General features: G+C 42.6%; 1 protein-coding gene and 2 non-coding genes across 4 annotated transcripts in view; all 3 read right to left on the bottom strand.

The window, feature by feature from the left end:
* Blm (BLM RecQ like helicase) overlaps nt 1–24,002 on the bottom strand; it is a 77,679-nt gene extending 53,677 nt beyond the window's left edge. Inside the window, exons 1-3 of one of the 2 annotated variants that reach the window (XM_040729605.1) lie at nt 23,879–24,002; nt 3,234–3,334; nt 1,408–2,093 (exon numbers count right to left, since the gene is read on the bottom strand). In XM_040729605.1, coding sequence (XP_040585539.1) covers nt 1,408–2,093; nt 3,234–3,331 — 784 coding nt within the window. In that variant the 5' untranslated portion in view covers nt 3,332–3,334; nt 23,879–24,002. Of the gene's footprint in view, nt 1–1,407; nt 2,094–3,233; nt 3,337–23,878 lie in introns of those variants that run through there. The other variant, XM_040729609.1, reaches the window with a different exon arrangement.
* LOC121135599 lies at nt 18,229–18,364 on the bottom strand. The gene has a single exon (XR_005872708.1). It is a non-coding gene; the product is annotated as a small nucleolar RNA SNORA70 (small nucleolar RNA).
* A 2,275-nt stretch (nt 24,003–26,277) lies between the features above and the next one.
* Nucleotides 26,278–26,407, bottom strand: LOC121135623. Its single transcript, XR_005872725.1, has one exon. It is a non-coding gene; the product is annotated as a small nucleolar RNA SNORA31 (small nucleolar RNA).
* Nucleotides 26,408–27,264: the final 857 nt, after the last annotated feature.

Here is a 27,264-nt window from a genome sequence, read left to right as displayed (position 1 = left end):
ATCCTACACCTCCACGTTCACTTTCTGCCTTCTCAGAGAAGCCTGTAGTTCACCAGCATGTACTCTACTCAGTACAGAAAAAATTTAAAATGCTATATTTATATTTACTATACTTTTTTTTTTGTTTTGTTTTACGAGACAGGGTTTCTCTGTTTTGGAGGTTGTCGGTCCAGCCTGGCCTCGAACTCACAGAGATCTGCCTGCCTCTGCCTCCCGAGTGCTGGGATTAAAGGCGTGCGCCACCAACGCCTGGCTACTATACCTTTTGTATACTCAGAAATGTTTGGATACTGAACTCCTGGAATTCAGCTGTAGAGAGGGAGGAGTGATGAGCAAAGAGGTCAAGACCATGCTGGGGGAACTCACAGAAAGAGCAAGCATATGACCCCAATCTGACAGCCTAGGAACCAGCACAGGACTGAACCAGGCCCCCTGAACGTGGGTGTCAATTGGGGGTCTTGGGCAGTCTATGGGGCCTCTGGCAGTGGAACCAGTATTTATCCCTAGTGCACAAATGGACTTTGGGAGCCCATTCCCTATGGGGGAGGCCTAGATCCTGCCCCAAATGATGAGACAGACTTTGATGATCCCCCATGGGAGGCGGGATGGGGGGCTGGTGGGGGCATGGGAGGACAGAAGGGAGAGGGAACTGAGATTGATATGTAAAATCAAATTGTTTTTAATTTAAATTTAAAGAAAAGAAAAAAGAAATGTTTGGATACACAGATATATTCCATGGTGTTACAAACACCTACAGTATTCACAGACATGGTTTGAGATTCTGAGCAAGAGGCAAACCATATAGCTTAGGAGTGTAGTAGGCTCTGCCATCTAGGTTAGAGTAAGTGCATTATAGTATCTGCAGGATGACATGGCCTAATAACACATTTTTCTCAGAACATATCCTTGTCACTAAGTGATACATGATTGTATTAAGCCACATGGTTAGACATTACCATCAATATTTGGTATATAATTTATGGCAGCAAGCCATTAAGAAATTACACATACAGAAAGGCTCACCTCACTTTCCAATCCTATCACTAGCCACCCATTTTAACCTCTGCAGACCTTCCTTTCTTTCTTTTTGTTTTGTTTTGTTTTTCAAGACAGGGTTTCTCTGTGTGGCTTTGGACCCTATCTTGGCACTCGTTCTGCAGACCAGGCTGGCCTCGAACCAATAGAGATCTGCCTGCCTCTGCGTACTGAGTGCTGGGATTAAAGGCGTGCGCCACCACCGCCCGGCATCAGAACTCCATTTCTACATGTATAAATTCACAGAGCTAACTCCGGCATAGCAGATATCAAGACCCTCAAGGACAAAAACTGCTTATGGCTGTTCCCAATGTTAGCTTTCAATTGAAAAGTATTGTAAACCTACAGAAATGAAGATGAGATGATGGCTACCTTTTTCAACTCCCAACTGAGTTTCCAAAGACTGACTCTCCTGAGTGTCCTTCTTCACGAGCTCTTCAGAGCCAGGGTCGCTGTCAATGCAAATCACATCACTGCTTAGGCATTCCGACTCATCCTTCTGTTCCTTAGTTAAATCCACTTGCGAGCTTTCAGGGGAAGACAGAGTCAAGGCAGCCTTTACCACATTTGCTTTATGAGGTGGTGGTTTAAAAAAGTTTCTGTTAGGCTTTTTTGGTTTCTGAGCAGTGCTTACTCTTACGGCAGGGTTTCTGTTCAGTGAAACAAATGCATTTGATGCTGAAACATCAAAGTCATCCAGATCAGCCCAATCGTTGACGGAATCTGGTGAAGAACTAAACTCTAATTTCTTGAAAACAGCAACATGGGGTTTCTTTACAGCTGGGGTCTTGGGGGTAGTACATAAAACTTCCTGAGGAATCTGCAGCAAGTCCAGCTGTGATGGCTTGGCCCCCTTGGTTTGCTGTCCTCCCAGAGAGGTTTTAAAGAAGCCATCAGTCCCAGGTTGCTGCTTTGGTGTGTGGAGTGGAGGAGACTCAGTGGATGGAAGGGCCTCAGACACAATCACATCTTTATCGCTTAATGCGGGTGTTTTTACCACTGACACACTAGTTATAGACACATCGCCCTCTGACGTTTTCTTTTTAAAAGTAAAACCTCTGAAAAATAATGGAAAAACTGAAATTAGATGAATTCATTTGTTTCTGATGCTGGAGACTGAACCCAGGGCCTCATTTATGCTAAGCAAGTGTTCTAATATAAGCCTAATCCCAGCCCCCTGATAGATCTACGTCCACTTTAACAAACTCATTCACCTATAAAACATATTTTCAAACACAAGCTACATTAATTTTATTACAAAGGAGCACAGAATCCATCTCCCTCTGTGGCTTTAAAATTTTACCAGGTAACAAATACATCTGGTTGCTCTGATCCTTCCCATTCAGAGGCTAATTACTGGGTTTGAGAGTTCCTAGGCCAGTCCCACACACACCATTTCTCAGGCTGGCAGTCCTTAATGGCACCTTCAGAAGGAAGAAACAGAAATCGTGGAAAAAGGATGACACGCAGACGTGGCTTTTGCCACTCTTAGCAAAACAGATTCAAGGAGAAGGGGGGGGAGGGAGAGAGAGAGACAGAGAGGGAGAGACTGCTGAGATGTGAAGGACATAAAGGAGGCAGGAGTCCTGGCTATCAGAAAGTAATGACATGAAGGTCAATAGTGACTTTAAAGCAACTTTAAAGTCAAGTGCCTGAAGCAGTGCTTGCAACCTAAGGGCAAACCACACACAAATTATTATTAGGCACCATTAGGACTTGGGGTATAGCTTGTAGGACAAAATTAGATGGTCTGTGTTCCTACAAAGTCTGGCAGAGCATATGAGATTATATTAAAGTATAATATATGTTCAAATTCACAAGAAAATTCATTACTTGTTTAGCCATCTTTGCTGAACAAGTAAGTATGTGCGAGGAACTGTATACAGCTGCAAAGCAATCACTAGCCACATCAGTTGGAAGATGCCCTACTATTAATTAGCAAAGTGGGAAAACCACTGAGTTCCCTCGTTTCCTCTATAAAATGGAAGAGCCAGAAGAAGCAGGGTGTGGTGCTAATCCTAGCACATCCCAGGCTGAGGCAGGACTGCTGCCAGTGTGAGACGAGCTAGCCTGAACTACAGTAAGTTCTAGGCCAGTGCGAACTACAGATGGGATCCTATCTCAGACAGAGCTGAAAGACAAGAGCTCCATTTGTATGACACCTGTGTTATCATCTACATGCTAATGAATATACTTACGAAGATTTTGGTTTTGCGAGGCTGGACTTATTATTAAGTTTTCTGGCTGAGTGACGCTGCAATTGCTCCTGTAGGTTGTTCAGAGGAACAGCAGCCATGGTCTAAAAAGGAAGAGGGCAACCATTAGTGGAGTTAGGTAATTTGTATCATTCAGGATATTTATTGAGGAGGTACAGGATTTGACTCAAACAGCCACTGTTGCAAATGTGCCCAAAGTAACATGCTTTTATTGTTTTATTTTCCTCTCTGTCTCTCTCTCAACAGATTGCTTTAACATTTACATCTGGTGACATTTAAAACACATAATTTTTAACCAGCCAAAGACTTATTTGAATAACAAAATGGCCTGGTTTCCCCCTTTCCTCAACAGACACTAAATCAGCACAATAAATATTAGAGAAGCAATGATTAGCAAAGGGCTTGTGGAAAAATGGGACCTAGACACGGCTTGGAGGACAAATGGGAAGTGGACAGGAAGTGTGTGTGTGTGTGTGGGGTGGGGTGGCTGGGGGGGGATGATCAAAGCAAATTTGAAACCCAGAGAACACCCAGTAAGCGAAGTCTCTGTCCAAAGGTAAAAATGGAGTAAAGATAGAAGAGCAAAGGTTGACCAGCAAGAGAGCAGGCTGCATAGTCATCTGGCTCCAGCCTAGAACAGTGTGCCACATCCATTTATAGCCCTTGTGTAACGAGCTGCTGCACTGCTTAGCTTTCACCCAGAGAGAGCACAGCTCAAAACACCTTGAAATCACTGAGCTAAAGAAAGACAGTGGTAATCTACAAAGTTTTAAAAAGTATTTGAGATAAGTTATAGCCCCTTTCCCACTCTATCTGGATTTAAAACAAAATTTACTATTAGTGTGCAGGTGTGCATGATGGAGAGGCACACTTGCCATTTTGTACACGTGGAGGCCAGAGGACAACTTTCTGCAGCGGCTTTTTTCCTTCCATCTCTATGTGCTTTCCAGGGATCAAACCCGGCCCGTGGCTTGCAGAGCAAGCACCTTTACCCACTGAACCACTTTACAGGTCCTTCTGCTTTTTCCTGACACAAGGTGTACTGTTTTAACTAAGAATGGCTCTCATAGGCTCTTGTAGTTGAATGCTTAGTCACCAGGTGGGGAAACTCTTTGGTAGGATTAGAAGGATTAGGAGGCATGGCCATGTTGGAGGAAGTGTGTCACTGGGGGTGGGCTTTGAGACTTCAGAAGCTCAAGCCAGGCAAGCCTCTCTCCCTCCCTCCCTTCCTCTCTCTCTCTCCCTCCCTCTCTCTCTTTTCCTCCCTCCCTCCCTCCCTCTCTCTCTCCCCCCCCTCTCTCCCTCCCTCCCCCTCTCTCTCTCCCTCCCTCTCTCTCTCTTTCTCTCCCTCCCTCCCTCTCTCTCCCCCTCCCTCTCTCTTCCCCTCCCTCCCTCTCTCTCTCTCTCCCTCCCTCTCTCTTCCCCTCCTTCTCTCTCTCTCTTCCTGCTGCCTGCAGGTCCAGATGTAGAATTCCCAACTACTTCTCCAACATCACGTCTTTATCTGTGTGCTGCGTGTCCCCCACCATGATGACAATGAACTAAGCCTCTGAAACCTAAGCAAGCCCCCAATTAAATGCTTTCTTTTTACAAGAGTTGCTGTGGTTAGGGTGTTTCTTCGCAGCAACAGAACAATGACTAAGATAGAAATGTTTATGGTTTTATAAGGAATAGTTCTATCATGTAGGCATAATAATAGCCTGACTAAATATATATGCATTTTGTGATTGTATGTGGGATAGTTATATCATGTTAGGTGTAATTATGACCTGGTTATTGTTTTCATTTGGAAATTGTGCAAGACATAAGGACATATGATTGTGTCAAGTTGACAAGGTGTAGACCTGTGATGGCTACTCTCGGTTGTCAACTTGAATACATATGGAATGAACTAAAACCCAAATGGCTAGGCACACCTGTGAAGGATTTTTTTTTATGAAATCATTTGAAGTGGAAAGACCCACTTTTAATCTGGATCTTTGAGATGAAAAGATACATCTTAAAGCGGAACCAGAACTTCTGCTGGAAGCCTATCTAAAAGACATGAAGTGTCTGCTGTTTGCTTGCAAGCCCATTCCTTCACTGGCATTAAAGTCTACTTCTTCAGGATTCTGGTGTTTACTGAAGCCTAGCTGAGACATCCAGCATTATGGACTTTTGGACCTTCTGCAGGTAGGTAGCCATTGCTGGATTATCTGGACCACAGCCTGTAAGTCATTCTAATAAATCTCCTATACATATACATATAGATTCATTTCCTAAGTTCTGCTGTTCTAAAGAACTCTGACAGCCTAGGCTGTCCCCAGACTCACGAAACTCCTGTGTCCCGTGCTGGGATTATAGGTACATGCTACCATAACCAGCTTACCATTCTATTTTGATAATATCTTTTATTTTATACCATACATATAAATAAATATATATACCATATATAATATATAAATGCATAATAAAATGATATACATAATATATATTTGGTGGGAGGATTAACAATATTAGATAAGTCACACTACACTGTTCTAGAAATTCACTTCTGAAAATGGTGATATTTAAATTGATTCATACTTTCTTAATTCAGTAACTGGAATTGCCTTATTAGTTTCAAAATCAGGGCTGGGGATACAGTTCAATGAGTAAAATATTTGCCACACACTGGTGAGGATCTGAGTTTTGACACTAAAACCCATGTATAGTGCCTATCTGTAATCTTGGTGCTTCTACAGTGAGCAAATCCAGGAGAATCTCTGGAAGCTTGAGAGCCAGCTGGCCTGGCGTATGCAAATAGACAACAAGGAAGAGATTCTGACTCAAACAAGGGAGAAGCAAGGACTGACATACCCCTGCACTGTGCACATGCATGCACACACACACACACACACACACACACACACTCACTGACTGAAGGGGTGGGGCATTCAAAACAATGAATCCTTCCTTACCTCTCTGAGTGACTACTTTTTTCCAAGAATCAGTCAGTATGAAGGCATAAATTAAACATACTCAGTATGCTTTAGTCCAATATAGTCTGTGGCGTTTCAGAAACCTTACAAATGTCAATGCAATGTGTTCCATGCTGGCCAGTGGAACCCATTTCAGATTAACTTATAACAACCACAAGTACAATTTGAAAAGTGATTAAAATGTCCTTTACATGGAAAGAGAAAAGCTATGACAACTTATGCTACATAGTGAGACACAGTTTCAAAAAGAAGCAAAGTAAAAGTAGCAAGCAAACAAACTGGAAAACCGTACCCAAGCCAGGCATGGTGTCTCACACCTGTAATTCCTGCAGCACTTGGGAGGCTGAAGACGGAGGATCAGAGTTTGAGGCCAGTCTCGGGTATATAGTAAGCTCAAAGTCAGCATGGTCTATACCTATCCGAAAAAACAAATGATGAAAAGAACAGATGATTAAAGGAATCTAATTTGAACTATGTCTTGACATAATAAGATTTCAGATCAGAAATTGAGGGAGTCTACATTATTTAACAACCAGATCATGATATTCGGGGGTAGTCTTTTTTTTTTTTTTTTTGATGGGACTGAGGAATGAATTTAGGGCTTCACACACTCTAGGCAAGCACTCTATCACTAAGATACATTCTTATCCCTTTAAAAACTTTTGAGACAGGGTCACACTAAGTTCTCCAGGCTGACCTTGAAACAAAGATCCTCCTATCTTAAACCTCCCCAGTAGCTGCATGACAGGTCTATGCTACCAGCCAGGGCTCTAAGAGGTAATCTTATAAAATTAGGCCCATTAAGCCTAGTGGCGGCTCACGCCTTTAATCACAGCATTCGAGAGGCAGGGGTAGGAGGATACCTGTCTAGTCTACAAAGGGAGTTCCAGGACAGGCTTCAAACCTACACAGAGACACCCTATCTCAACAAACAAACATGAGCCAAGCATGTGGTGCAACAGCACAAGAGAAGCAGAGACAGTCAGACTTCTGTGACTCGAAGGCCAGTCGGCATAGTAAGTTCCAGGCCAGGTGACACAGACTGTCTTAACATCGAATCAAATCATTATGATAGATTAAATAAAGCTTTTTTGTTGTTGTTGTTTTTCAAGACAGGGTTTCTCTGTACCTTTGGAGCCTCTTCTGGTACTGGCTCTGTAGACCAGGCTGGCCTCGACTCACAGAGATCCGCCTGCCTCTGCCTCCCCAGTGCTGGAATTAAAGGCGTGCACCACCAATGCCCGACTTAACTAAACCTTTTTAATAACACAGAGGCATGACAGAGAAAACAAGTTTTTTTGGGAGGGGGATACCTTTGCTTTCAAATAATGATGAAATTTTTAGACTTCTCAAAGTTAGAACAACTTCTCTTTCTAGGTCAAAGTTTCCTTTTATTCTTTTTGTTGTAACAAGATAGCTATTTCAGAATATCAAGAGATGGACTGCCAAAAAGGCTATTCTAAGACACTTGGTGCCAAGACACTGTAGTTTTCTGCTGAAAGTGGAGGTTTTAGGAAATTGTTCCTAAAAACATAGCCAAGCTCTACAAGTCTCGCCAGGTGACTTGTCAGTGGGGAAAGGTCATCTTCCCTGGGCAAAAGTGGGAAGCCTCACATGTGAGCAATCATAACTTCATAAAGCTCAACTGGGACCTAGAAACAAGGGGCTCTCTATCAAACCAAACATCAAGCAAACAACTTCTGAACAGAAATTTTAGACAGGATCCTCATGAATGTTTTATGCTCTCTTTAATATATATACAACAGCTTATCTTCTGAAAAAGGTAATGTGAGAGTTAATTATCAACTTGATAGACTCTGGAATTGAAAAACCTCGGCATCAAAGTGCCGGGCACTGAACCGAACCCTCTGCCCAAGAACCGGGGCCAGACCACTGGCTGCAAATGCAAGAGGTGATTTATTGAGTACACAGGCGCCTGCGGATGCTACTGCAACTCGGGTGCAGAACATACCGGGCTTGCAGGGAGTACAATATTTATAGAGTTTCAATGGTTACATAAGTAACAGGCATTTCATTGGCTCATCTTGGGGGCAGGGGTAGTTCCCACGGACTAAGTTTCCTGGTATTACTTTATGAAAGACCCCGGCACGCTTCAGCAATTATTATCCGGGTCCCACGACTACTATGGTGATCATAGACACAACTGGGGGCAAGGGTAGTTGCCAAGGACTAGGTGTCCTGGTATTGTCATATGAAAGTTCCCAGCACGCTTCAGCAATTATTATCCGGGTCCCATGATTGCTATAGTGATCAGACACAATTGGGGGCCAGGGTAGTTGCCAAGGACTAGGTTTTCTAGTATTGTCATATGAAAGTTCCCAGCACGCTTCAGCAATTATTATCCGGGTCCCATGACTGCTATAGTGATCACAGACATCCTGTTTTGAGGGTGAGACACCTGGTCTGGGTTTCTTTCATTAGGCAACGGCCTGGCCTTGCTTTTCTTTTCCTAGGGGGTCCTGGGTAGGGGTCTTTCAGAATCAGTTGGGAAAGGAGTCTGTAGGTGTGCCTGTGAGAAAATATATTGATAACATCACTTGGAATGGGAAGACACATCTTGCCTATGTGTGTGACCTTCCCTGGGCTGGGGATGCAGCATGATGAGGAAGAGGGAGCAGAGCAGCTACCAGGGCTCATCCACCCCTGCTTTCTGACTGTGAGTACCACGTGACCAGCTCAGGCTCCCGCTGCTTGACCTCCCTGACTGATGGACTTGTGCTCTGAACTACAAGTTAAAATAAACCCCTTCTCCCTGAAGGTACTTTGTCAGGGCACTTTATCACAGCAACAAAGGAAACTAGGACAAGACATGCAACACTGTTACTTAAAGTAGAAAAACAGCTGTCCAAATGTATTCCTGAATTAATTATGGTTATCAGTGCCTTAAAGTTCATTTTTCCAAGAATCTTCTCATGTACTGTTTTTTAAAAAATAGGTTTGTCTCATTTAAAAAAAAATCTACCACATGATCATTTCATTAAATGCTGAAAAAGCCCTTGACAAAATCCAACACCCCTTCATGATAAAAGTATTGCAGTGATCAAGGTTACCAGGGACATACCTAAACAAACAAGCCAACAGCCACCATCACATTAAATGGAGAGAAACTCAAAGAAATTCCATAAAATCAAGAACAAAACAAAGCTGTTCACTCTCTAGCTAGAGCAATAAGAACCAAAGGAGATCAAGGAGGTATAAACTGGAAAGGAACAAGTCAAAAAGTATTGCTATTTGCAGATGATATAATATACAAATGCAACCCTAAAATTCTATCAGGTAACTCCTACAGTTGACAAACACCTTCATCAAAATGGCTGGATACAGATGAACTCAAACAAGACAAAACAACAACAACAACAAAAAAAAAAAAAACCAGAAGTCCTTCTATATACAAATGACAAATGGGCTGAGAAAGAAATCAGGGAAACAACACTCTTCACAATAACCACAAATTATATAAAATATCTTGGAATAACACTAACCAAGAAAGTGAAAGACCAGCCGGGCGTTGGTGGCGCACGCCTTTAATCCCAGCACTCGGGAGGCAGAGGCAGGTGGATCTCTGTGAGTTTGAGGCCAGCCTGGTCTACAAAGTGAGTTCCAGGACAGCCTCCAAAGCTACAGAGAAACCCTGTCTCGGAAAAAAAAAAAAAAAAGTGAAAGACCAGTATGATGAAAACTTCAAGACTTTGAAGAAGGAAATCAAAGAAGATATCAGAAGATGGAAAGATCTCCCATGCTCAGGGAGCCATAGGATTAACATAGTAAAAGTGGCCATCCTACCAAAAGCAATCTACAGAGTCAACAATACCCATCAAAATTTTAACACAATTCTTTACAGACCTTGGAAGAACAATACTCAATTTCACATGGAAAAACAAAAATTTCAGGATAGCCAAAACAATTCTATATAATAAAAGAACTTGCTGGTCAATAGGGGCGCATACCTTTAATCCTAGTGCTCAGGAGGCAGAGGCAGGTGGATCTCTGTGAGTTCAAGGCCAGTCTGGTCTATGGAGCTAGTTCCAGGACAGCCAGAACTATTACACAGAGAAATCCTGTCTCAAAAAACAAAACAACAACAAAAAACAGTAGTCAGTGTTCTTAACTACTGAGCCATTTTCCCTCCCATTGTCTTGCTTTCTTTTTGAGAAACGGATTCACTATGTAGCTCAGCTGATGAAACTCTCTCCTGACTATAGCTCCTGAGTGCAGGGATTACAGCAGTAGCCATTATACTCAGCTCCTGAACTTGGTTCACACACAGTCTTCTAAAAAAGATGTCTGTCCCAGAACTCAGGAGGCAGAGGCAGGCGGATCTCTGTGAGTTCGAGGTCAGCCTGGTCTACAGAGCAAGTTTCAGTACAGGCTCTAAAACAATACAGAGAAACCCTATCTCAAAAAACCAAAAGAAAAAAAAATGCCTGATAAAACTCAAACCATTATTTTATTTTACTTTTAATTATGTATATGTGCACACTCCTGTGTGTGTGTGTGTGTGTGTGTGTGTGTGTGTGTGTGTGTGTGTGTAAGTGCATGGTGCCCATGGACACCAGAGTCTTTGGATGCCCCTGGAGTTGGAGTTGCAAGTAGTTGTAAGTTATCTATTATGGGTGCTGGGAACCAAATTCAGGTCCTCTGCAAGAACACTATGTGTTGTTCTCAACCACAGAGTCATTTCTTCCGCCCTAAGCTCAAACCATTTTGAACAGATGCATTAAAATAGAACCATTCGGGTTGTAGAATTGACTCAGAAGCTACAAACACTGGCTGCTCTTGCAGAGGACCAAGTTTGGTTCTAAACACTCACAAGCTGGCTCACAACTGTCTATCACTCCAATTCCAGGGAATCCAACAACCTCTTCAGACCTCAGCAGGTATGGTACACAGACATATATTCAGGCAAACATTCACACACATAAAGTTAAATAAATCTTGAAAAAAAACCATAGCAGAAGTATTTAAAAATCTAGAACTGATATAATGTCTTATTTTATACTAGCAGTGAACCTATTTTAAAAAAAAAAAGCAAAATCAAGACTGTTCTCTCATTTCTACTCTTGTACTGGCCTTTTTTATCATGGCAAAAAAAAAAGGAAATAATAGAAGAGATAAGTTTATCCTTACATGGAGACAACATGATTACACATTAACACAATCCAAGAAAAATCAGTCATAACAATAGGTACTTAAAACTTCAGAAAATAAAATAAAAGATAAATATAAATTCTCAAAAGTCAAATGCATTCTCATGTACTACTAATAACTAGAAAATATAGTTTTTAAAAGGCATTCATTTACAAGAGTAATGAAGAGTATTAAAAAACTATCAATTAACCCATCAAAAAACATATATAAGTAATATGAAGAAAATGACCAGACACTACTGGGAAAAACAAAAAACTTATGGAAACATTCATACTCTTTTTTTTTTTCCAGGTGCTTAATACCATTTTACTCTTGCAGGTGTTTAATTATTGGCTTTAGACACACGTCCTCAGAGAAAGAAGAAGAAGGAGAAGAAGAGGAAGAAGGAGAAGAAGGAAAAGGAGGAAGAGAAGGAGAAGAAGAAGGAGGAGGAGGAGGAGAAGGAGAAGAAGAAGAAGGAGTAGTAGTAGTAGTAGTAGTAGTAGTAGTAGTAGTAGTAGTAGTAGTTAAAGGCCAATTTAAAATCTCATGAAATTATCCTCAGCCTCCTTGACATTTTCCAGACTGGTCTTGTTTCACTTTTTTCTTTGATATATACATTTTATTTAATTTAGAAACAATCTTATTTTACATATCAATCCCAGTTCCCTCTCCCTTCCATCCTCCCACACCACCCACCAACCCCCAATCCCACCGCCCCATCCACTCCCAGGGGAGGGTGAGGACTTCCATGGGGGATCATCAAAGTCTGCCACATCATTTGGGCCAGGTCCAGTCCCTCACCGGTGTGTCCAGGTTGACAGTATCCCTCCAAAGAGAATGGGCTCCCAAAGTCCATTCGTGTACTAGGGATAAATACTGATCCACTACCAGAAGTCCCATAGACTGCCCAGGTCTCCCAACTGACACTCACGTCCAGGGAGACTGGTTCTGACCTTTTCCTTTCACAGGTTAGAAGTTCAGCTGGTTAGAGTCTTGCCCTAAGGGTACCCCTCCCTTTATTCTAATACAGATCAGAATGCCCCTCCCTTTATACTAATATACATTGGACTGTCCCTCCCTTAATCTAATACAGATCAGAATGCTCCTCCCTTTATGCTAAGCAGATCTATCCTTTCCTTAAACAGTCATGTTCTTAAATGAGAGGTCTAGTTATAAATTAGTATATGAGTTAACAAAATTCTAATTAAAATACTACAAGAATATTTTCAAACACCTCTAAGATTCAGCTGAGGGCCAGGTAAGATAGGCCAGCAGAGAAAGCATGTCCTGTCACGCCTGAGACTTAGTGTGATCCTAGGAAACTGCATGTGAAAGGAGAGAAACACTTCCTACAAGTTGTTCTGTGGCTTGCGCATGTGTAAGTGCAAATGCACACACACATAAACTGCAATAAAATTGTTCATATTTATATAATAATCAGAGAAAAGGAGGTTATCAATTTTAGGAGCTGGAGGAAGGAAAGGGATGGGAGAAAATGATTTAATTCTGTTTTAATTAAAAATTTAAAAGAAACTCAAATCCAAAATAAAATTCGTAGACAAAAGCATAAGATAAAGGTACTAAGTAACACCAGAGTAGCATCTAATGACGCGGGTCAGCAGGAGAGCTCTAGCCTGGCATGCCAGTGGCTCTAGGTGTAAGCCCCAGTACCACCTCCCATAATGACAACTTAAATGTTATAGTACTCATCCTCAAAAAAGAAATTCTAACACCTAACATACAATGTAAAATATATAATGAGAAGCATAACATAGGGTAAGACTCATTCCGTACAAACGTGATGAGGACAGTAAGTCAGCACTGCTCTCCAAATAAACAATGGGAAAGTGACGGCTCAGGCTAAATCTGAGCTGAGGCCTGTTTCGTAAATTTTGTTTTACATGCTCACGTATCGCCTATGGTTGCTTCCATACTGCACAGGAGAGTAACTACAGAAACAGCCAGTCATTTATTGCTGGATAAAACAAAAAAAATTCTGAAGTTATCCATCCAATCTTTTATTTATTTCCTGAAAAATTCTGGAGCCATAATCTCAACAACACTGGGGACCGAGAAAAGTGACTAAAGCACAGAGGATGTCTGTCTAATTTTTTTTTCTCCGAGACAGGGTTTCTCTGTGGCTTTGGAGGCTGTACTGGAACTCACTTTGTAGACCAGGCTGGTCTTGAACTCACAGAGATGCGCCTGCCTCTACCTCCCAAGTGCTGGGATTAAAGGCGTGCACCTCCACCGCCTGGCATCTGTCTAATCTTGAGGACTACATCACCAATTTACAAAAAGACTGGAGGAAGTCAAAGTGAAGGCTCATGAAGGTGTGGAGTCTTCTAGAAACCAGCATTCCCACGAACTATGTTCTTTGGGGAAGAGGAAACAACAACAACAAAAATCCAGCCCCACTTCCCACGAATCTATAGGAAAAGTAAAGTTAGCTGTTTCCAAAGGATTAAGTAAGGCTAACACGCAACACCGAAACCATAAACCCAAGAAACTTTCAATACCTAAGTGAACTTAAATAAACAACTTTAAGGTATGAATTTAAAGCCAAGGCACTTGACAAGCACAAAACTCTGTCTAGAAAAATACATCTTTATTCTAGACCTTAAATAATTCCAAAAACAACTCACAAGGACAGGCATAGCAATAGCCACACACACAAGGCATGGGAAATGAGAACTAGTAAACACAGCCCGATAGTCAACGCTATCAGACCTGAGATATGACAGCCAGAAATACTATTTTGAGAAATAAAAGGAATATTTGGCAGTAACTGCAAGACCCCAAAAATGTAAACTGGACAATAAGCCAATAGAATGGGTAGCACGGTGCATATCTGTAATTCAGGAGGGGCCTGAGATTGGAAGACTGAGAGTTCAAGTCCAGCTCGGGTTATAGCAAAACTGTGTCTCAACAAAAATATAGTATCTCCAACATAAAGAACCTCTACCTGTGTCTCAACAAAAACAATATAGTATCTCCAACATAAAGAACCTCTACCTGCCCTGACAACAAAAATAACTAAAAATCAAGGGTGCTAACCAGATATTGTGGTACATACCTATAATGCCAGCACTTGGGAAAATTACTGCAAATTTAGGGCCAGCCTGGGCTATAGAACAAGTACCAGCACACCCAGAGCGAGACAGCAAGTCTCTGACTGAAAACCAGAGTCCAGGGTTTAGGAGGATGACAGGACTTAGGGACAATGGGAAGGGGCCTAGGGTTTCTCTGTGGGCTCACAAAAACGGTCTAACCTTGATTGTAGTGGTAGGTGCACACATCTCTGAGTATACTAAGTGTCAACTGGATTAAACAACTGGATTTTATGTGAAATATATCTCAATACAGTTGTTACTTAAAAAAAAATGGTGCCCCTGCCAGGTGGCACTTTAATACCAGCACTTAGGAGGAAGAGGCAGGTGGATGGCCTACAGAGTGAGTTTTAGGACACCTAGAACTACACAGAAAAGCCCTGTCTCCCAAAACAAAAAAAGTCCTCACACATGCACACAATAAATAATTCAAATGTGGGGGTTTTTTTGTTACATGAGTTATTAAACATGTACAAGGATCCTGACTGAGTTCAGATCCTGGCACAAAAAAATTAAAAAATTTAAAAGAAAAAAATTTCTGAAAAAGAAAATAGGCAGTGGTGGTGCACAGTCTTTGATCCCAGAGAGGCAGAGGCAGGTGGATCTCTGTGAGTTCAAGGCCAGCCTGGTCTACAGAGCGAGTTACAGAATAGTCAGAGCTACGCAGAGGAACCCTGTCTGGGGGTGGGGGGGGCACAGTGGCATACACCTATAATCTCAACACCCAAGAGGCAGACACAGAAGAGCCCCTCAAAAGATCCAGGTCAGTCGGGGCTACACAGCAAATAAGGCCTTGGTTTTTTTGTTTGTTTGTTTGTTTTGTTTGCTTTTAAGTAATTAGAAATAAAGACATTTTAAATTATAAAAGGCCAGTAACTTGCCATCAGCAAATCAAGTTATTTTACATATATAGTACATCCTTAAAGTACATCCGCAGGTGTCTTGAAACCAATCCCTCATAGACATTGAGGGATGATGGTACTTTGAACACAGATTATTTCACATTTGGCCAATGGGAGAGGTGCTGCTTCAAGCTGTCTTTTTAAAGTTTATTGTATGAAACTACATGACACATTACTTTCCATCATTATCATTTTAGAATGTTCTTTGCTGATCAAGCCTAACAACTTGAATTCAACCCCTGGGACCCAAAGTAGGAGAAAACCAACTCCGAAAGTGGTTCTCTGACCTTCATATGTGCGCCATGGCACCAAGCAAAAGTTAATTAGGATGTTTAATATTCAAGAGAGTGGCACTGCTGTGCATCAAACTCCACAAGTTTTAAATTTTATAACACTGGCACTTACCCATTAATTAACACCTTCTTCGGATGCCTCCCTCCTTTGAGACACCAGCACCCACTGCCCTGTAGCCCTGTAGTCTGACTTGTCTATTTTTCATTTAGTGGAATCACAGGGAGCTTCACTGAACAGAACATCATCACTTAAGTAGCATGAGTGAGAACTTCTTCACTTTAAAGCTGAGCAACGTCCTATAATATACATTTTACTTATGTATATACTACATTTTGCTTATGTTTATCTCTTGATGGACATTTGGATTGCTCCTACTTTTTGGCTACTGTGTTAGTCAGAGTTCTGTAGAGGAACAGAACTTATACAATGAATCTGTCCGTGTATATAGAAAGGGGATTTATCAGAATGACTTACATGCTGTGAGCCAGCTAACCCAGCAATGGCTGTCTACCAGCAGAGGGGCCAAGAGTCCAGCAGCTCCTCAGTCCACACGGCTGTCTTCAGTATGTGCCAGAGTTCTAAAGCAGGCTCTAATGCCAGTGAAGGAATGGACTTGCTAAAGAGATCAAGCAGGTAAAGAGCAAGAAATTCCTTCTTCCATGTCCTCTACATAGGCTTCCAGCAGAAGGCTTGGCCCAGATTTAAGGTGTATCTTCCCACCTCAGAAATCCAGATTAAAAGTAGGTCTTCCCAATTCAAGTGATTTAATTAAGAAAAAAATCCCTCACAGGTGTGTCCAACCATTTGGGTTTTACTTAATTCCAGTCAAGTTGCCAGAATTGTAGCACAGTTACTGTTAACACTGCTATGAGCACGAGAATAGAAATACTAGACAAATCAGCTAATTTTCTTGTTGCTGTGTCTGAATAAATGCCTTAACAACTTAAAAGCAGTAATTGGTTTGATTTATGTTTCACAGTGTCTGTTCATCACGGTGGGGAAATGAGTGGGGCAGAACAGTTCACATCATCCAGGCCTGGAAGCTGAGAGAAGGGAGTATGAGGGACTGGAAGAAGGAGGAAGTGGCCTCCCTCTTCAACTAGATAACGCCTCCCAACAGGCCATCACCTTGGGAAGTCATCAAAGGGCTAACCTGCTGACTAGGCCCGAGCCCCCAGGATCTAGGAAACACCATCACAGACATGCTCAGAGTGTGCACGGAGTATCCTAGGCCTTCCTCAGTCCAGTCTCACTAGCACAGCGCAGGAGAGATGGCTTTGCTGTTAAGATCACTTGCTGCTCTTGCAGAGGACCCGCGTTTGGTCCCCAGGACCCACATGGTGCTCACAACCATTTATAACTCCAGTTCAAGGGATCTGATACCTTCTTGTGCACCAGGCATGTTCATGGTGCACATACATACATTCAGGCAAAACACGCACACACATTAAATAAATAAATCTAAAAATGTTTAAAATAATTAACTATTACATTTGAGGACTTGATTTCAGTTGTCTTGGATACATCCCAGAAATGGAATTAATGGAGCATATGGAAATTCTTTTTATCATTTGAGGAACTACTATACTGTTTTCCTCTGTGATACCATTTTTTACACTGTTACCAATAGTGACCAGGGCTTCTAAATTTTAAGCATCCTTAGCAACACTTGCTATTTTCTGGCTTTTTTGTATTTGTATTTGTTTTTGTTTTTTTATGAGACAGGGTTTCTCTGTATTGTTTTGGAGGCTGTCGGTCCAGCCTGGCCTCGAACTCACAGAGATCCGCCTGCCTCTGCCTCCCGAGTGCTGGGATTTAAGGCGTGCGCCACCTCCGCCCGGCTGTATTTGTGTTTTTAATATGACAGTCACCCTATTGGATGTGAGGGTTTCTTTTATCCTGAATATTGGCATTTCTCTAACAATTTATGAAAATGAACATGTTTTTCATGTGTTTACTGGACACTGTGTATCCTCTCTAGAAAAATCCTTTGCTCATTCTATACTTTGTTTTGGTGTTAGAAGCAAACTCAGAGCCTTTCAAAAGGTACAAGCACTATGTTAAATTCTCAACTCACCTATGCTCTTTCAAACTGGGTGTTTCTAATTTGCTAAGCTATATTTCTTTATATATAATTTTTTCATGCAGTCTGAAGATGATTTTAGTGTTAATCTTTTAACTGGATGTGAGATTAATTAGTGACCATAGTTTGGTAGGGTGTGATCTCAACACAGTGGAGACTCTCAGGAGTACAGGGCCCACCACTTGCCCAGGGCACCATAGCTGAGCGGCTTCTCAGCTACTATGCCTTCAATTAGCCTGTATTAAACTTGGTGAAGCCCCATTTCTTTGCAATGTGGATCTTCTGGTGCCCAGGGAACTTGAACTTGGCTCACACAAGGTGTCAATCACATGTTCCTTATTCTGCAACTTGGTGAGGATGGACATGAAGACCTGACCAGCATGAATCCTGTCTATTATGCCCAAAGGCAATCTGTATACATGTCTGAAACATAGGTTGAAGACAGAAAGAGAGCAAACACATGAATATCCACCAGAAAACTGTCCCCAGGGTCCCTTGGGGCATTTCATACAAGCAACAGGCTGCACACATTACCAAGAGGTGCAGCAGCTTGGCACCACTGCACGATGGGTTCTCATGAGGAAAGGGACCTGACCAGCATAATTGGTAATACTAGGGTTAATTCTTTATACTTAAGTACAAATCACCAGCAGCCATCTGGTCCTGAGATTTTTCTGGTATCTAAGAACATTTCTGATTAAGGTATTCAATCTACTTACTAATTCTAAATCTGTTCAGTTTTTTTTCCTTTTTTTCCTCCCCATGATTCAGTAGTTATACATTTCTAGAACTTAGACATTTAATATACATTATCAAATGTGTTACAGGTTTTCTGTTGTTTGTGACAGAATACCCGAAACTGGGTAACTTACAAAGGAATGGTTGACTTTAGCTTACAACTATAAAAAGCAGGAAGTCAAAGAGCATGGCTCCCGTGTCAGTTTCTGGTGGGCCCCTCATGATGGAAAGGGGTCATGCAGAAAAGAGAAGATGAGACAGACACATTCCAGTGAAGACATTCATGAATCATGAGGTCTCTCTTGCCATGACTCTAATACTTCCCAGCAGGCCCCACCTTTCAACAATCATACTGAAGAATTAATGTGCCTACAACTGAGCCCCTTTTTAAAAGATTTTTTAAAAAGTTTTTCTACATATGAGTATTCTGTCTGCATGAATGTCTGTGCACCTTGTTCATGCCTGTGCCCAAAGAAACCAGAAAAGGGCAGCAGATCCCCTGGAACTGGGTTCCAGGTTGTTGTGAGCGGCCATGTGGGTACTGGGGACTGAACCCACTCAGCTGCCTCTCCAGTCCCCATGGGACACACTCAAATCATGGCTGTCAACATATAATTGTTCATAGCACTTTCATAAAAAGCATTTTATTCCTTTGTGTCCCACCTTATACTGGGAACAGAACCTACAGCATTGCCACTGAACTACAACTAACCTTTTCACTTTTTATCTTGAGACAGTTCTTATTAAGTTACTCAGGCTTATCTTAAGCTTACTCTGCAGCCCAGGTTGGCCTTGAACTTAATTGTCCTGCATCAACCTCCTGAGAAGCTGAAGTTATAGGCCTGTACTACCAGGCCAGGATAAAAATCCTTTTAATTCTATAGTCTGTTGTAACAGTCTTTCTTTCATTCCTTAGTTATTGGAATCCCCTTTCTTTCTGTGGGGTTTGAATGAGAATGCCCCCCATAGGCCCATATATTTGAATCTTGGTCCACAGTTGGTGGAACTGTTTGAGAAGAATTAGGAGGTGTGGCCTTGTTGGAAGAGGTATGGCTTTGTTGGAGATGTGTTACTGGGGGCTTTGAGATTCTAAAAGCCTGTATCATTTCAGCTGTCTCTCTGCCTCCAATTTGCAGATCAGATGTACGCTCTCAGCTACTGTTCCAGCACCATGACTGCCTGCCTGCCTGCTGCCATGCTTCCTGCCATGATGGTCATGCACGCCCCATGAACCCCCAAACTAAATGTTTTCTTTTATGAGTTGCCTTGGTCATGATGTTTGTCACAGCAATAGAAAAGTAACTAAGGCACTTTTCTTGTTCATCTAGCTAAAAGACTGTCAATTTAAAATCTTTTCAGGGACCAATGGCTCAGTGATTAAAGGTACTTGTCACCAAGTCTGACGACCTTAGTTAGTTTCTCAGAACCCAGATGGAGGAAGCCAGAAAAGGGCAGCAGATTCCCTGGAACTGGAGTTACAGGTTGTTGTGAGCTTTCTTAAATTGTCCTCTACCACATCTTTTCAAAGAACCAACTCTTGGTTTTGTTTGTTTCCTAATTGCTTTATTTTCTATATTTCATTGGTCTCTTGTGATCTATATTACTTCCTTCCTTCTGCCAGTTATAGATTTAGATGCTGGGACTACAGGTGTGTGACACTATACCTGACTTCATTGTTTTTTATTTTGTCTGTTCTATGTGGACTTTAGAATCAACATGTCTAGCACCAGAAAAAAAAAAAAAAACCTTATCTTTACTGAGACTACATTAAATTTGTGTTAACTTATGCAGATCCAATGCTTTAGGATGTTAAGTTATTCTATCCTGGGAAGAGGACTTTGCATTTGATTAAGTCAACTTTTGTAACATTTAGCAGTGTCTTAAAGATTTCTCCATTTATATTTTAAAATCCCTACACATTTTAATCTTTTTGTTTTTACTATAATGAGACTATCCCTTCCTTACATAGTCTAACTTATTTGTTAAACAATTGGTCTTATATATCAGTTGTACACTGTTATCTTACTGAATTCTCTAGCTCTCTCTCCTCTGCATGTGCTGTTTTGGAGACAGTCTCACATAGCTCAGACTGGCCTCAAACTCACCATGTAGCTAGGATCAATTCTCAGGCAGCCACATCCAAGTGCTGGGATTATAGGCATGGACCACCAGACCGGGCTAAATTCTTTTTTAATTTAGTTATTTTGATTGTTATTTATGTGTTCTAGACACACTCTATTATCATCTGCAGGTAAGGACAGTGGTACTTTATTTTCCAAACTGTGTGCCTCTGAATAATTTCTCTTAATCCGATTTCACTGTCTTAAGCCATCAATACAATATTAAATAACTGGAGTTGGTGAAGGATTGATATCAGAAATTCAAGGCAAGCCTCAGCAATATAAATAGTTCAGGGTCAACCTGGGGTATATGAGATCCTGTCTCAGAAAAACTAAAATATTGAGTATAATGCCTAATGCCTCAGGCAGCTAAATCAGGCTCTGTAGCCCAGGCTGGCCTCGAACTCACAGAGATCCGCCTGCCTCTGCCTCCCGAGTGCTGGGATTAAAGGCTTGCACCACCACCACCCGGCTATTACTTAGCCTTTAAAAAGAAGGCAATCCTACAACACAGGTGAACTTTGAAGACATTCTAAGCAAAACTGCCTGTTACAGAGGGACAAATACTACATAATTCCACTTACAGTAGGGTAAAATTGCCATGTGTAAGGAAATGAGCAAATTCAATTTAATTAGCTCTAGGAGTGAAAGATGAGGATGCTGGAGAGCTGCGGTACAGCACTCTGCCTACATTGTATTTATTATTCACCAAAAGAAATTTGAGACAGCATGCAAGAGGTCAGGACCAGCCTGGGCTAGCACTGTCTCAAAACCGAAAGTGAAACAAATCCATTCAGAGATTTCAGGTGTTCTTATCACAATAAAATAAAAAATAAAACTGGTATAATCACATAACACAATATTTTATTTTTTTATTTTTTGGTTTTTCAAGACAGGGTTTCTCTGTGGCTTTGGAGGCTGTCCTGGAACTCGCTTGGTAGTCCAGGCTGGTCTCGAACTCACAGAGATCCGCCTGCCTCTGCCTCCCAAGTGCTGGGATTAAAGGCATGTGCCACCAACGCCCGGCCACAACATTTTAATTTATTAATAAAATTTTGTTTTGGTTTGGTTTTTCAAGACAAGGTTTCTCTTGTGTGGCTCTGGCTGTCCTGGAACTTGTTCTGTAGACCAGGCTAACCTCTGCCTCCCAAGTGCTGGGAAAAGAAAAAAGAAAAAAGCTAAAGGATGGAAAGACTTTCTAAATGTAATGGGCATTTTAATGTTTGTTTGGGGTTTGGCGACAGAGTCTGATCATATAGTGCAGACTGGTCTCAAACTATGTACCTGAGGAAGATGTTCAACTCTGCCTCCCCTTTAATGTGTGTGATTATAGGTTTGTGCTACCACAGGCAGCTTCTTTCTGTTTTTGAGATGTAGTCTCCAAGCCACTGCTGGCTCTCCATTCTCCTGTCTTACTCACAGTGCTGGAGTTTTATGTGTGAACCACCACTCCTGGTAGGAGCTGATCTTACTTCACAGGTAGCCAAAACACTCACGGGCTTTTGACACTAGACCGTTCTGATTATTCTGCAATGACTTTGGACCTAATAAGATAGAAGAGGCCTGTGAAATGGCTCTGTTAGCAAAGTACCTGTGGTGCAAACATGAGGACCTGATTCCAGGTCTCCAGAACTCACCTAAAAAGTTCCGTGTGGTGACGTGCATCTATAATGCCACTGCAGGGGGCTTGCTAGTTTTATCAGTGGGTTTAAGTCCAGATTCAGTGAGAGGCTGTTCCAAACACTAAGATGGAAAGCAACTGAGGAAGATATACCTGGCCTGCTTATACACACACACCCCTGCACAGACATGAGCAAAGACACACTCACATTCCTACTCCCCACAAAAGACAAAAGGAAAAGTACAGAAAACAGAGTGACACCTATATGCCCATCATCCAAGTTTAAGATTCTACACTCTGTGCTCTCCTTTAAAGGTAGATATTTCAAAATATATAATTTAAAGTATCTGGGTTGATGATGACACAGGTCTGTAACTCCAGCACTTGAGAGTTGAGGCAGTAAAATCATGAGTCCAAAGCCATCTCAGCCATCAACAAATCTAAATTGACCTTCTGACAGAATAGCAGCCAGGCTAACAAAATGTTGATTCAAGCTAAGGTGCGGCGTTCAGACTAGTCACCTCAGCACCGGGTGGCTAAAGTAAGAAGAGCCTTTCAAGTTTGAGACCAACCTGGACTACAAGAGCCAAAACAAACAAACAAACAAACAAAAATGGCAACCATGCCCTATCTTGAGAACTAGCATTGAAAATGATTTGATAGTGGTGGTCGCAGCACCGAATTTGGGAAGTAGAGGCAGGCAGATCTGCAAGTTTGAGGCCAGCCTGGTCTACAGATTGAGTTCCAGGACAGCCAGGGCTAGAGAAACCCTGTCTCAAAACTGCCCCCTCCCAAAAAAAGTGATTTGGCACCTAGAAATCCTATTTCCTCCAAGTAAATAAATCTAAATTGACCTTCTGACAGAATAGCAGCCAGGCTAACAAAATGTTGATTCAAGCTAAGGTGCTGTGTTCACACTAGTCACCTCAGCACCAGGTGGCTAAAGTAAGAAGAGCCTTTCAAGTTCCACTACAGATCCAATTGATTTTCTACTCCCCAGACTTCTGCCTCTCCGCTGCTCCATCTCGTGACCCCTCAATCAGTCTCCCCTACCCCTACCCCTTAATGTGGTAGGTACAGGAGCGTTGTGTGGCTGAGGGTGGTGCCAGCAGCTGTCAGGCCGGTTCATCCCAGCCATCAAGCGACCTCTGGGCAGGCTGGGGGAGTGGGAAAGCCTGCGGCAGTAGTATTTGCTTCTGAGCTGGGCTGGTCTTACTCAAATCTTATCTCTGCATCCAAGCCCACGCCCTTTCGGCAAAGGAGGCCTGAGCCTCGCATTCTCGAAGTCTAAAACCAGGGCAAAGCAATTTCACCTCCTCTAGAGTCTCGGGAGCATGTGTTGATGAGGGGTCGTAGCAGCCTCACACAAACTCCGGGAAGCAGACGAGATCGTTTCTCGCGTGTGACAGACAAAAGACACGGTCCTGGGCCTTAAGGAATGTGTGGACCACAAGACTCAAGCCTCGGCCGCCTGACACGGCCTTTTCCGGGGCTCCGGGGCTCTCCTCTCCTCTGGACTTCTCGCAACAGGCAAGGCTACGAAGAACTGGGGCGGACGACTAGGGGGAGGGCCAAGGCCTCGGGCTCCTGGCCGGGAAAGGCCGGTTACCCGGCGGAGTCACCGCAGCCCGGAGTTCGTGGAACTCACCTCACTCACGCTCACGCTGCGCCAGGCAGAACCATTATCCAAACTCCGCGCGCGGACAAGGCCCTCCGGCGACCCGCTCCACTCGGTTCGCGCCGCAAGAAGGATGGTTCTGATTGGACGAGCCCTGAAGCAACTAACCAATACCGTGGCCTCTGGCACTTGGCCCCGCCCCCTAGAGCTGCTCGGGCGGGATCACCAGAGCACACACTCCCAAAGCCCAATCAGAATCCAGTCGGTGTGTCAAGTGACTCTGCCAAGACTACCCTGCTTCCAGCGCTAGGCTTTGTTTGTGAGGTTTTTTTGTTTTTGTTTTTGTTTTTTCTAGTCTGGGAAAAAGGCACCTGAAGCCAACCTCTGACTTGATGGACGTTTTCTGGTGTTCGGAGGTATCTGAGACTTTCCAGTTCCCATGAACACAGGCGAAGTGTCTGTGTTCGTTCTTCCACTGCTGACTGTCACTAATGCGGAACTGGGGTCGCAAACCTCAGATGCTTCAGAGGATATGCACAGTGCCTGAGTGTGAAGCTTCGTTCTTGTGCCCTTTGGGGCTAGAGAGACAGGCGGCTCAGATGTTACGAGCACTGACTTCTCTTCCAGTTCTTCCAAAGGACTGGGGTTTAATTCCCAGCACCCACATGACACCTCCCAACTGTCTGTAACTACAGGATCCAACACCCTCAAACATACAAACAGGACCAACACCAATAAAGTAAGGATAAAAGACATGTGGCCCTGGGTGATGTTTGATCTTCTAGTTTTATAATTTTTTACTTGATTTTTTTTTCTTTTTTTCTTTTTTTTTCGAGACAGGGTTTCTCTGTGGCTTTGGAAGCTGTCCTGGAACTCACTTTGTAGACCAGGCTGGCCTCGAACTCACAGAGATCCGCCTGCCTCTGCTCCCGAGTGCTGGGATTAAAGGCGTGCACCACCAAGGCCCGCTTTTACTTGATCTTCTAGTTTTATAATTTTTAATTTTTTTTTGAGACAGGACCTTACATAGTCCAGTCTGGCCTCAAACCTCCAAGTAACTGTACTAACAGAAGATGACCTTGAACTCCTGACCCACCTACCTCCACTTTCTAAGTGCTAGGATTACAGCCTTTTCCCACTATGCTGGGCTCTTCTTTCTAACTCTTTCTCTTCCCACCCTGTCTTCTGTACTTATCCTCTTATAAGAAGGAGCAATCTCAAATTGTTTCAGCCATATGGAAAGCAGTACAAAGAATTTCAGAGACTCTAAAAATTAAGCCACTGCATGACCTAGCAATAGCTCTTCTGACATATACCCCCCAAAATTAATAAATCACAAAGTTCCTAGAGCTATCTGCTTTCCCTTGTTCATTTGAGTCTCATGATCCACAACAGATAGACAAGATGTGAAAATAAGCGGTCGTGATAAAGAGTGGAAAGAGAAACTCTAGCTCGTGCTAATGGAGTATTACGTAAAAAGAACGAGATCTTAGCCGGGCGTTGGTGGCACATGCCTTTAATCCCAGCACTCGGAAGGCAGAGGCAGGCGGATCTCTGTGAGTTCGAGGCCAGCCTGGTCTACAGAGCGAGTTCCAGGACAGCCTCCAAAGCCACAGAGAAACCTTGTCTTGAAAAACCAAAAAAAAAAAAAAAATGAGATCTTGCTATTTGCCACAATATGGATGAGCTTGAGAGACATTGTGCTAAGTGAAACAAACTAGACACAGAAAATTATTGCATGATCTTACATGTAGAATCTACAAAATTCCAATATTCAAATCCAAAGAAAACTGGTGCAGAGATGTGGGTGAAAGGACATATAGAGAGAAAATATCTAGAAATCCAATATGAAAGTCCTGTTCATTGCATTTCTGTTAAAGGAGCAGGTTTTATAAAAACCAAGAAAGGATAACTGCAGGTGATGACTAAATTCATTTGTTTTATTATAGTAGCCTTACTATCTATATGTGTCTGCATCTACAGGCATCACGCTGACAAATTGGTACAAATTTAATTTAAATGTACTTTAGTTTTAGACGACCTACATGACATGTTTTTTCTTTTTTTCTTTTTTTGTTTTTTGTTATTGTTGTTTTGTTGTTTTTTCGAGACAGGGTTTCTCTGTATTGTTTTGGAGGCTGTCGGTCCAGCCCGGCCTCGAACTCACAGATCCACCTGCCTCTGACATGTTTTTTTCTTAAAAAAAAAAAAAAAGAAAAAAGAAAAGAAAAGAAAATGTCCCCACTACAAATAAATCATGGTCAAAATAAAAGCTCAAGATGACTTCAGTCCCATTTGTCCTAAGTCCTGGTGTTGTGTGGATGGTAAGCAGCAGCCAGATATGGTGACAGGTGATAGATCCAGTTTGTTACAAGAAGGCCGCATTAAGGGCCTCCCCAGCTTGAACTCACACAATTTACCTACCATATACATGTACTCCCCAACTCAATCTGGACTGCCACAAAGACAGGCAGGAAGCACAGGGAGCATTTTCCTTGGCATCCTAGTACAAGCCAGAAGAACAACCACCAACTACTCAAGGTCTGTCAGTGGATGCAACAAAAAAAATTTTAAAGCAATATGTCACTATGTAGCCCTGGCTGTCCCGGAACTTGTTTACAATAAACTAGGCTGGCCTCAGACTGATCTGCCTTGCCTCAGCCTCTTGAGTGCTGGGATTAAAAGCGTGCACCATCACACCCAGCATTGGTCGTTTTTTTTTTTCTTTCTTTCTTCCGAGACTGGGTTTCTCTGTATTGTTTTGGAGGTTGTCCTGAAACTCACTCTATAGACCAGGCTGGCCTCGAACTCACAGAGATCTGCCTGCCTCTGCCTCCCAAGTGCTGGGATTAAAGGCATGCGCCACCAACGCCCGGCTCCTCTGCGAGTTTTTAAATAGTGCATAAACAAAGCTGCTGTTTTGAAACAAAACCCAGTCTTACAACATTCCCCTAGAGGCCCTTCTTTGTGGTAAACTAAGAAGAAATTTGGTTTTGTTTTGGCAGCAGTGGAGAGTGAAGCAAAAGCCTGCTGTATGTTAGACGGATGCTCTATCGTGAGCTACATCCCCAACCTCACTTTCCCCCAGTTTTGATACATTCTTATTACATTTATTTATTTATATGTGTGGGAGTGTGTGCATAGCACATCAAGCATGTAGAGGTCAGAAGACAATTTAAGAGAATTGGTTCTCACCGGGCGGTGGTGGCACACACCTTTAATCCTAGCACTCAGGAGGCAGAGGCAGGTGGATCTCTGAGAGTTTGAGACCAGCCTGGTCTACAAGAGCTAGTTCCAGGACAGCCTCCAAAACCAAGAAAGAGAGAGACAGAGACAGAGAGACAGAGACAGAGAGTTGGTTCCCTTCTGCTACCATGTGGAACCCTGTCCCGCGCTACCGTCTCGCCAGCAAGAAC

Source organism: Mesocricetus auratus, unplaced genomic scaffold (genome assembly GCF_017639785.1).
Source record: "Mesocricetus auratus isolate SY011 unplaced genomic scaffold, BCM_Maur_2.0 Super-Scaffold_4256, whole genome shotgun sequence".
NCBI classification, from domain to species: domain Eukaryota; kingdom Metazoa; phylum Chordata; class Mammalia; order Rodentia; family Cricetidae; genus Mesocricetus; species Mesocricetus auratus.
Note: the sequence above shows the minus strand (reverse complement) of the source record. Positions and strands in the feature narration are given on the sequence as shown.